Source organism: Perca fluviatilis, chromosome 16, assembly GCF_010015445.1.
Source record: "Perca fluviatilis chromosome 16, GENO_Pfluv_1.0, whole genome shotgun sequence".
Taxonomy (NCBI): domain Eukaryota; kingdom Metazoa; phylum Chordata; class Actinopteri; order Perciformes; family Percidae; genus Perca; species Perca fluviatilis.
The window spans coordinates 29,647,987-29,659,857 of NC_053127.1; the positions used below are offsets into that span (position 1 = coordinate 29,647,987).

At 47.2% G+C, this 11,871-nt stretch overlaps 1 protein-coding gene across 20 annotated transcripts in view; it reads left to right on the top strand.

Annotated features, from left to right (window-relative positions):
* The window catches only part of auts2a (activator of transcription and developmental regulator AUTS2 a), a 365,948-nt gene that overhangs the window by 330,445 nt on the left and 23,632 nt on the right, over nt 1-11,871 (top strand). For 12 of the 20 annotated variants that reach the window (XM_039778696.1, XM_039778692.1, XM_039778695.1 and 9 more), the window contains 8 exons: nt 4,223-4,787; nt 6,112-6,410; nt 7,714-7,958; nt 8,967-9,011; nt 10,265-10,360; nt 10,469-10,540; nt 10,902-10,931; nt 11,617-11,688. In XM_039778696.1, coding sequence (XP_039634630.1) covers nt 4,223-4,787; nt 6,112-6,410; nt 7,714-7,958; nt 8,967-9,011; nt 10,265-10,360; nt 10,469-10,540; nt 10,902-10,931; nt 11,617-11,688 — 1,424 coding nt within the window. The remainder of the gene's footprint in view (nt 1-4,222; nt 4,788-6,111; nt 6,411-7,713; nt 7,959-8,966; nt 9,012-10,264; nt 10,361-10,468; nt 10,541-10,901; nt 10,932-11,616; nt 11,689-11,871) is intronic. The other 8 variants (XM_039778698.1, XM_039778702.1, XM_039778704.1 and 5 more) reach the window with 5 other exon arrangements.

Below are 11,871 nucleotides of genomic sequence, written 5' to 3' on the forward strand. Positions count from 1 at the left end.
TACCTGTCATTGCATCATCTGGTGCCCCTGAGGCCATAATGCAGAGCAGGCACCCCCCATTAGCACCTGTTTCCTAGATGCTGTCAGCAGCTGCACAGCTGTCACAGCCTCTGACCTGCCTTCTCTTTATGGCCGTCTAGACGTCAGCAGTCAAAGCTGGCTATTGTTCTGCTACTATCTTTGGTGCTGTTGTGTCTTCTCTTCAGTTTAATAACACTAAGGTCACAGGCACTGATGTGTTGCTACATTAAAGACTGGTAGGCGCTTACCTGAAATTGGCGATCATCACAAGGCAAACCAACAAAAAAACTGTAATTTCCTCATAGAATACATTTTTAACTTTTACTACCTGTGTAGAAAGTTATTAAAATTGTCTGTAGCAAAAATGCTGTTTAAACATGAATGCGTCAATAATATAAACTTTTACTTTTGATACTTAAAGTATATTTTATATGTGATACTTACATGCTTACATACAATTCTGATTGCAAGAAATTTCCTTTTTCCATATCCTGCGGCTTAGCATATTTGCTTGCTGCTGTATTCCGGTTGTTTGACCAAACAGTGGCATGGTCTCAGCTTCAGGCTCAGCCCTCTGTGCATTTTGCCTCTGCTCAGTACACACACACACACACACACACACACACACACACACACACACACACACACACACACACACACACACACACACACACACACACACACACACACACACACAATTGGAGCTATGCGACCACTGCCTGGGTGAAATCCCATAAATGAGTGTGAAGGTTTAGAATGCCGTCACGGTGCTATTTCGAGGAGGATGGCAAGGGGCAGAGGCTCGGGATGTCACAGAGGTCTCAACAGCCATCAATTTGTCAGGATGTCTCCAGGACCGGGTGTAGGCTGTCATATCCACTCACATGAAAGAGAGAGAGGGAGATTAGCAAAGTGATTTTGGCGAGAGTTGGGCGCTAATGTATTTCTCAATAGGACAGGTGCTGGCCTGCCAGTCGAGCTTTAAAAAGATGATGTTGTTGGCGCTTGTTTGTTATTCATTTATATGGGGCCAGGCTGTATCCAGGGATGACATTGAAATATAGTATGCTAAATAAATCCCCTTATGTTCCGCAGTAATGACCTAACACCATAATAAACCTCCTAATGTTCTGCGTCTCACTTTGCCAGGCCTCCTGTCACTCCCTCTGTAGATCTTAGCACAGTACACTCAAAGATCTGAGCCATTTGTCTTGCACATGGCTGTACCAATCCAAATACCTTGCTGATCAAGGTCCATTTACCAACTAATACACAGGCCTGTTATCCCTGCAGGCTCAATGTGATATTAGCAGCACATTAAAAAATGCTAACAATAAATCCAGCTGCATGGTGCTAATGAGCTGCGGTCCACTGCAGGACAGTAACAACAAAGGTGAGATGAAAAACGAGCTTGAAAGAGGCCTGCATACCAATGATTTGTTATCTCACGTCTTATGGCAGTTTTTGCTCACTATGTCAAGGGATGGAGGAGGTTGTTCATCCACATTCGTCATACTATGTTACAATTTCATGTTCTCACATTATATTCAGTTCAGCCAGATCCGAGTTGTAGCCAATCTAATGATTACATGCTGCAGTGTACATTAACCATGGAGGGAGATACAAATCAGGAGTGGTGGTTTTGTGTGTGTGTGTGTGTGTGTGAGAACAGTTGGAGATGGCTCATGCAGGGATAATGAGTTATCCCCCTAAGCCCCTCGCTGGGTCCCCTGACATCCAGCCTTAATGAATGGCTTACACACACACACACACACACACACACACACACACACACACACACACACACACACACACACACACACACACACACACACACACACACACACACACACACCTCCTGTACCCCCTTCACCTCTTAAATCTGGCCTCTAGCTTTCGCCTCCCCGACTAACCCACACAACCACAGGCCTCATTCTCTAATCTCTTATTTTTCACCGAGCAACGTGCACTAGTTAGAAACCGCAATACTACTGAAACATTGAGAAACAGAAGGGCTCCACATTTTGAGGAACCCAAGCGGGAATTGCGCTTATTTGTTTCCAGGGATGAAGAAGACAAATGAACCCTCGTGGGAGGAAAGCTGGCGTATATCCTTCTTCTCTTCTTCCGCGCTCTGCCCGGCCCTGGAGTCTTCATTATGACCAGAATAGACACCCTCCTTTTTTTAGCGTGTTAGCACATTCTCAAAACAAGCCGTGGACCTCAGGGACTGAGAGGTGCAGCAGGAGCCCTGAGAATTGGGAATTTCTCCTCTCCCCGTCTGCTGCGGTGAAGTTGTTTTCCAGCAGCAGTCTCTCTTGACCAGTAATAGCGTCTGTAAGTGGAGAAGATTGACATGGCGAGGGAGATGGATTTAAGGGCTGCTGGGCTTTCTTGTTCATTGATGCACGTGAGTGTGGAACAGGGATGTGTGCAGACTGCCATTCAAGAGATACAGTTTCTCTGTAAGGATTAGTTAGCATTGAAAAGTGACGCCTCTGCATTATAAGAGGCGTCTCTTATTTGTGCTTGCCCAAAGACGACTTACAGAGACTATTACCAAAACACTTCAACCTGAAAGTGTGCCTGACAGGTGGGCAGATGTCCCAGTAAGCTGTCCCACACAGAGAAGTCAATAGCTATTATTGCGTATATCGATTGTCATTTTGCACCAGGAATTACCTCCTCTGACCCTTAACTACGACATAACGTGCACCTGCCGTCGCTAATACCTCACTTTGCCTTTCAGTGCTAATGGGTGAAGGTTCTCGTAGAGCCGGCTCCCAGTGGACTTGGTCTGGAGGGAGTAGTGTGTCAGGGAGATGGCAGCCTGCTGTGACAGGCTGCTGCTGTCTCAGCCCAGGAGAACTGGCTCCCATCTACACCTCTTTGGCAGGATTTAGCTGGCTTCCCTAAGGGGGAGGAGGCGCCCTCACTCCTGCCCCTAAAAACCCCCTGAGGCCTGGGGAGAGTTAATTACAGTTTACGTATACACCGTCATCCCCCATGAGCCTCTTTGCCTCTGGAGCAGCCGAGCCGACTGCTGATGTCTGAGCACTTTGTTCTGTAGGAGGTCCCTGCAGAGGAATACCCTGGACGGAGCTTATTAGCTATTGTTCTGTGCGACTCCAACATTGTACGGCGGTTATTATTCATTCTCTGGATTAATTCACACTTTGTACATAATGGAGCCCAGCAGGGCTTCTAATGGCAAGTAATTGTTGGTTTTTGGCAATTACTGAAAGTCCATCAAATGAATCCTCACCAAGCAAGCTAAATGCACACCCGTCCTTCACGCTCCGTGTGAAAGTGAATTAATGAATGCAGGGTTGTTAATCCTGCCGCGTTTATATGCACTAGCAGTCATCAGCCTCAGGCCTGTTTGCATGTGGTAAAGATGAATATTGAAATGTCCATGCAAACATGTTTCCTATTTGCACAATTCAGCAACAGTTGGTTTCTATACACAATAGATCTCAGTTACGTCAGCCAGTGTTAGGTACATGCAAAAATGCTTCATTAGCAAATCTGACTAGAATACATTCAATTTGTCCAGCAAATTGTAGTTCTGTCATCCAGGCAAAAAAAACAAGACCAAAAACCAGCAAGCTTGAAGTGAAGGTGATGTAGTTTTGTGTACGATACAAACTGATTTAGCCTGAACAAGAAAAACACCTTTCAGCTGTGTAGTTTGTCCCCAGGGACAGTGTTAAAGGCTGCGTGAAAGGGCTCGGGAATTGGTGCTTGTGCTGGCACAGCTGCAAACCCCCAGCAGGGTGTGTCACTATGAGAAGGAAGAGTAAGAAAAAATGGTGTCATTTTGTGTTTGCCCGTTTGCCAGCTCAAAGCGCACACACTAAGCATGGCAGGGGAGGTGGCAGTTAGATAGACAAGGCTCTACAAAAGGCCTGTAGCTCTCACACACACACACACACACACACACACACACACACACACACACACACACACACACAATCTTTGTGAGGACTGGAGATGTTCAACTGCAGTGTTTTTACCTGAGGAAAGGAGGTCATTATGGCGTATACACAGAGCCGAGCATCTTTGCTTGGTGTATGTACACTGAAAGCCATGATCTTGTCATGTCAGTGAATGTACATTTCTACTGTTTTTAACATTTTTGTTCAAATGGATGGTCAGCTCGGAAACTAAAAATTGTTTTTTCTCTTTCTGTTTTACACAGTTCCAGATTTTGGCATCCATGTGCTCTCCACCAATGACAGCCAGGAGCCTCATGGCCCAGGCCTCCTCAAGGTGTCAGGCCTAGAGCGCAGTCAGGAGAGGAGCCAGGAGACCTGCAGGGACCCCCAACCCCCTGCATCCAGCACCCCCAGTCAGCCTCTGCCCCCCAAAGCCCTCCCCCTGCCCCAGCCGTCCGTCCCCCAGCCCCTGTCCCCTCATTGGACCCAGACAAACTGCCCTACCCAGGCTCCGGCCTCCACAAACCTGCCCCCACGCTCAGAGGCTCTCCCCAGGCCTCAGACGCCCGCAGCCCTGCCTCTCGCCCAGGGCCAAGAGCCCTTGCCGCCCCCCCCTCCCCGGCCCCAGCACCAGCACCAGCCCGAACTGCTGTCCCACCCCCGGCCTCCGCCGACGCCCAGCCTTCACCCACACCCGCCGTCGCCTGCCCTCCCCACCCATCACCCTCACCAACAGCACCCGAGTCAGGCCGGGCCCCACCGGCCCCCGTCGCGCTGCCACCCCCGACCCCTTTCTGCCTACAACGGCCTCCACCTCAACGGTCACAGGTAAGGCTAACGGCAGACGCCCTCGCAAATCGACACATCAGTTTATTATGAAAAACATTCACATCTCACATGTCCTCGCGCGCTCTGATAATGATGCAGTACAGACGAAACCTCCGTATTCACACACACTTGAAATACTAGAATATCTCTTGAGCTGGAAGTGCGCACGATGCCCGATCAGTATGTAAATTGCTATCAGGGAGAGCTTGATGTTTCCGAGCCAAACAGTGGCACTGATTATTAACAACGGAATAAAAGGGTTAAACTGTGCCCCGAGTGCTTGTGATTTATCAGCCACCCACATGTCACCAGGCGCTCTGTATAGATTCCAGCCCTCACCAATTATACTGGCTGTGTGTGCAGTAGTTTAGTACAACCATGAATTGTAATGATGAGAGGTTGTTTGTGCATGAGAATAGGAGGAAAATGGACCTAGAAATATCTTAAATACTTCAGAGGGCTGTGAATTCTTCTTCCGTTTTAAATAATTCCTCAGCGGAATTCCACTTTGTCTGTTCAAATACACCATGATCACAGTTATTTTTCATATATTAATAAAAATAACAACAATGAGCTAGTCTGTTCTGTCCCATCTCTGTTGAGAGGCACTAAGGCCTAGGAGGCTCTCTCCATTAATTTAAGACTCCAGGATAGCTCCTTCAGAATCCACTCAGTCCCAACAACAGCTCTGCCTCGCAGGCTCTCAGGACTTGGCTTTGCCTCCCCCTTCCTGCGCCAGCCCTGTCAGTCTGCCAGGGAGCCAACAGAGCCTGGCACCCGCTGTGAATAATCACAGCCGGGGCCCACGGCGAAGAGCGGGCACCGCAAATGAGCTTTTAGGCTTAGCGCGCGGAGCTGTGGAGACGCGAGCTCTGCGACTGCCCCCGAGGAAAACCCACACACACTACAAAAGACCGTTTGCTCACACAAGCATACACGCCCTCTCTCCCTCTCATCCCATTTCCGATGCACATGTTCACTACCTGGCTCTGGAGGAAGTGCCTTTAACAGAAGCTGTTGAAAGACAGACGCGCACTGTTCGGTTCTGCTTGCCAGCGGTGGTTTATTTGCATCCGAGGGTGTTGTGAACGTGGCGTTTTCACGGATTGTCTTTGCCCTGGATTCTGTGAAGCACGAGGGAGAGGCAGGGAGGCGTTTGTAAATGGAGGACAGTTGAGGTGTGAAAACACTGTGCTGGGAATTGAACGTCGGAGCAGATGGAGACGAGGGGATGTGGAGGAACAAGTGTTAATTCTGACTGATCAGGCCTGGCTTAACCTGGCTCCTTTCTTCATCTTTCTCTTTCTGTTCTCTCTCTTTACAGCAGCAGCAGGAGCAGCACCCCAGGCACCAAGCCCCACGGGCCCCCTGCTCCCTCTTTGCACCTTCCCCACCACCCGCCTCCTCCTCCTGCTGCCGCGGCAGCAGCAGCCTCCACCTTCCCGCTGCCCTTGGCGGCTAACCAGAACACCCCCCACAGCTTCCCCCCTGCCTTGCAGTCCTCGCCGCACCCACACCACCCCAATATGTTCGCTCCTCCAGCGGCCTTGCCTCCACCACCACCACTTACGTCTAGCACCCTGCCAGTCCCCGGACATCCTGCTGCTGGGAGCGCCTACTCAGGTAAACGAGCTGCTCGCAAACACGGATCCACAGAGGATCGCACATTCAGCGGACGAAAAAAGCCGACTCTTATTTTAGCCAGGTCGTGCGTCAGGTTACCTGCCGGTTGAGACATATGAGAAGTACACAAGGAATAATTTCAGCAGCGTTTGATTGGAAAGCATTTGAGATGCAGAAACAGACAGAATGTTACCCTGTAATTATTTAAAGCAACAAGTAACTGAGTCCAAGATAATCCACATGTACTCCACGCTCGGGGTCATGTGTGTTTATAGTCGTGTGGACAGTTCAAGTTCACACTCTTTCTGTCACGCCGTGATTGATGGACTCTCTACACACCAGTAATATCTACCGGCAAGTCGGGCCACATTGCAAAAGCGATTACAGACCCCGTGCACATTTCCCCCCTAGTGCCGTCGAGCTACAGTAAATGTCAGGGTCAGTGTGGGAAGAGAAGGCGGGGCTTCACATTTAGCAGTGTTCCCAGAACTTCCATTTTCACCTTGAATAGCGTTCACATGCGAGAAATCAATTTTGGTCAATACGGAACGGAGCGAGCTGGATTTTCTTCTAAAGATACTAATGAAATTTTTATGAAGAGAAAATTCCACCCCCACTCCCAGCCCGATAAAGCTTAAAATAAATGCAGAAAATATTTTAGAGAGTCACTGTGGAATAGGAAGGATAAGGTTACTCTGGAGGAGATATAATCTCTCGTGGCACGTTTTGTTGAATTTAGAAGAAAAGCCAGCCAGCGATTACTTGAAATCCATTCTTTCTCCACAGGCTGCGCAGAGGTTATTAGAACAACAGATGTCGTCTCAGTGGGGCCGTAGCATATCAAATCACAGCATTCGACAGTTCCATCAGTCAGACAGTTTGAATAAGTTCGAGCCGCGCTTCAATTTAAAATGACATGCTGATAATTGCAGCCATTTCCTGGTTGTTTTGGGTTTTTTTCTAACTTTGACATGGCTTCCTTTTTGATGACGTACGTCCAGAGGGTGTCTCTGAAGGGGTTTCACTGTAATGAAATTAACATCTTAATCGGAGACACAAAATAACAAGTGTAATTTTTTTTTTTAACTACAGTCTTAGACAAAGTTTAATAAATCAACCACTACAACATTCTTACCATATGGACGTCCCTGGGAGAAAACCTCGCATAAAGGTGCGAGTGGCCGCTAATGTGCACCTTCAGAGTCTGTCGCGTCAAAAAGCTTGAGAAACCCTGACAGACGGTGACCTTCCACTCATAAACAAACTCCATCCTAATCCTCCCTTCCCTCTCGCTCTTCTCCAGAGCAAGACCTTCTGCGCCAGGAGCTCAACACCCGTTTCCTGGCCTCCCAGAACGCCGACCGTGGCGCCTCGCTGGGCCCTCCGCCCTACCTGCGCACAGAGTTCCACCAGCACCAACATCAGCATCAGCACCAGCATCAGCACCAACACACCCACCAGCACACCCACCAGCACACCTTCACGCCCTTCCCCCACGCCATCATGCCCACCCCAGCACCGCCCATGGTGCGTACCCCTGCCAGAAATGTGAGGATAAGTAGAACGCACCTGTACGGGTCGGAGAGGGTGGAGAGGGTCAACGGGGTAGCAGAAAATTCACTTCTTCTAAAAGAAATGAGTTTTACGTGTGAAGAAAAGTGGGCGGACATGGCACTGAAAGGGTTTTTTACCATGCGGTTGTGAGAGTGAAAACTTGTCCACGGTTGGACACGTGTGTGCGAGCAGCAACCTGTAGCCCGCGGGTTTCTGTGGCGGCCTCTCAACGATAACCGTCGACGCTACAATCATGCCTTTATTCTCCCAGAGAGCCTTTCTAGTGTTTTCTCTGGCATACTCTAGGACTCCAGACTTGAGTCGCCTTTATTTTCTAAATTGGCAATAACTCGCCCAAAGCATGTTAACTTCAGAGCCAGCTCTCGGAAAATAATACAGTTAATTCATTCTGAATTTAATGACATCATTTGGTCCCGTTTGGGGGTTTTCTTTACTGGCAAATGCCTTGCGTTAAGAGCCCCGCTATTTGTTGGGGGAGACCACAGGCAATGGGTGGCTGGACCTAAAACTAAATACAAACTGCCCGGCCCGTAGAGGGTTCGCTTGGCTCTGATGATACTTTAAAGGCAGCAACGCGAGGCCTCTGACAGCTAATGAGGCCATAAAGAGGCTCTTTACAGCTGCAGCGTTTAGTCTCGACTAGGGAAATGTTCGCCCCGAGCCTGCGCTGCACCGCTAATAGGAGACCAAATGAGACACAGAACCCACGCTAGTTTAAAAGGTCTTCAGATGATCACGAAAAGGGGAGGATGAAAACAGTGTGGTTGGGAAAATGGTTGAACTTTGAATCTCAGTTGACATTTTAGATCTTAAATCATAATTTCAATCCATAAGCATGTTTATAGTCTTGAAATACACTTTGTGATGCATTTTGCGTTGGCCTGAAATGACCCTTAAAGAGGGCAATGTCAACCCTGCTACAGCAAATATGTGAAGGTTCTCATGTTTTTTCTACATCTTTGTACTTGATTTCTCCTACAGTTTGAAAAATACCCAACAAAAGTTGACCCCTTCTACAGACACAGTGTGAGTTTCCCAACTGCCTGCAGAGCAGTTACTTCCCCATTACGCCATTCCAGCCCATGCGAGTTTGTGTTATAGCTGTTTGTGTGTGTGTGTGAGTGTGTGACTTACATGCAATCGCTCATCTGCTTCTTAATGGACACTGTAAGCATCCTAGCTGTACAATTTCACCCTTCAGCCCCGGCAAGTGTTGTGATTAATGAAACGGTGCTGGACTCTTAGATCTCGGAGAACAAGATTTATTGTGCACGCACGCAACGGTAAAAATGTTGTGCATAGAAATTAATACAGAAAGAGACAGTAGCTGCATTACAGAGGAATACTATGTCTTTGTCTCGTTTACTACTATTCATTTGTATTTGTCTGCTAACAGCAGTGGCTTGCTCATGATTATTACTCCCTAAAGGGGACTTATTTGAAACATTGGACCCCACTCTCCGACCGTCCAGACACCTGCTGCACGTGCCAGCACAAGTGTGCTTTTTTTCTACTACAAAGTGAGCTACAAGGAGGATTTTAATATTAGAAAAAAATCATGTATTTGACTTTAGGCCTACCCTGGGTCAAACAGATGTTGCAGAATGTTGCTAGTTTGTTTTTAAGTGCTTCATTTTGGATTCTTAGCATTTCCTCGCCGTTATTATGGTAGCAGCAAATACCCCGAAGCCATTTCCTCTCTATAAAACATACTGACGTCTCAAAACGCAATGCACATAGAAACGCAAGTTGCATTTAAAATCTCACAGCATCTCCTCAAGCACTTCTAGTAACTTATCCTGGCAACCCAAGTTTGAATAATTCTGCGCCATCCTAATTAAAGCAATGCAAGCATGCAAGTTCATAAACATGAAAAACATACTCTAATTCCACTAAGGACAACATGATTGACAATTACAGCGAGCGGTTGATTACATATGTTTCTCCACAGGATAGTTTTATGGAAGCCTTGAGCACTTGTTTGGTTTTGCTTGAATTACGACATTCTAGTTTTCACATCAAAGGAGTGTTTTCCCTTATTTAAATCCACTGGGAATGAGCGGGGAATATTTGATAAACATTCAGTTTGTGAAACATGTAGGCAATCATTTGTAACTTTCCCCATCTAAGCAGTCTCGGAAAATGGAAAAAGATTGAATGTTGATGAGGTTCATCCGTCACAATAACCTGGTCCATCTCCACTGCCTCGTGAAGCTGTTGTCCTGCATTTCCCTGACAAACCCAACCATCCTCACACCTCTTCTTTTTTTCTCCCTCAGCTCTTTCACTCCTACCCACCGGCCATGTCTGGCCTTCCTCCCGTCATCCCCCCGACCGGGCCCTTCGGCTCGCTGCAGGGCGCCTTTCAGCCTAAGGTAAGACACACAGGGACACCACCGTGCACACACACACACACACACACGCAGAAAATGAGTTATTTACAGAGATTGTTGTTTTTTCGATGTGTGTCTGGTGCTCTCTAGACCTCTAATCCACTCGATGTGGCCACAAGACCTGGAGGCGTCCCACACACATTCTTGCAGAAGGACCCCAGGGTAAGAGCACACACACCGACAGACAACGCTCACAGTGTAGAGGTAACCTTTAGATCCTCTGTATATGTTGCCTAAGTCTTTGAGTCATCAGATGGAGGTTTTCAACACCAAACGATGTCATTATACAGAATTCATATGCAGTTAGATTATAGGCATCACAGACTGCCTTCCTCTCAGCTGCCGTATCCGTCTGTATGCAGAGGGGCACACGGGAGAAACCCATATGTGTTCATTTAATAAAGGGAAATGTTAAAATTTTAATTTGGTTCATAATGAATGCCACACACACAGACACTAATTAGAAGCGATTTGATTGACAGCAAAATAACTAAACCTCTTTTATTCCCTCTCCCTCCTGTAGCTAACAGATCCATTTCGGCCCGTTCTCAGGGTGAGTGCTCGCTCCCTGCAGCGTCTCAGTCTCCTGCACACTCGCGCACACACACACACACTAATAGCCACGATGCCTTCAAGGGCTTTCCCTAATGGAGTAGATAGTGTCTTTAATTAAATCAGCGCTGCACTTGGAGGCAGCAGTGTTAGCGCGAGTCTCGTTTATACCACAACAGAGCTCATTTTGGAGAACGTAGACATGCGTTCAAACCACAGCTGTAATTTACTATGTATTCCTCGGTCACATTCCCTATCGCCATCACAGACAATATCTTGAAGTAATATGTGATTAACGGTTCCACGTGTACCATATTTAATATATCAGTAGGTCATTTTCAGGTGATCTGACTGTAAATACTGTAAATGAAAAGGGTATGCCGCGTTCGTGGCATTTGACCATTCACGATGGTTGTACGACGCGCATCGACAATATAGCACTATATCCATTAAATAATCTAATTACCTTGTACAACAGGGCCGACGCGATCCACATTTGTTTGCGTTTTCAGGCACTTTCATATTCTTAAGCGCTACTAGCTTTTAGAGTTTTTATTTATTTATTTTAGATGTAAAAACCTACACACAACCACAAAATGAACCGTCGAATATGTCAATTAGCCCTAGTATTGTCGTGCTCTTTAAAGACTAATGTCGCGCACCGTGTTTTTGTCTTGTACCTACAGAAACCAGGGAAGTGGTGCGCCATGCACGTCCACATCGCCTGGCAGATATACCACCACCAACAGAAAGTAAAGGTGAGGACTCCTCTCTCTATGCTTTATGCCAAAGCTAGTGTTAACTGTGCCCCAATTCCATACTAATCTTGCACGTGAAATGGTGCAAAGGCCATCAAACTGCAACTTTAGGATGGCCGTGCCAGTTAAACTTAAGAGACGGCTACCGTTTTTGATAAATAGTTGTTTTATTTTCTGGGGTGT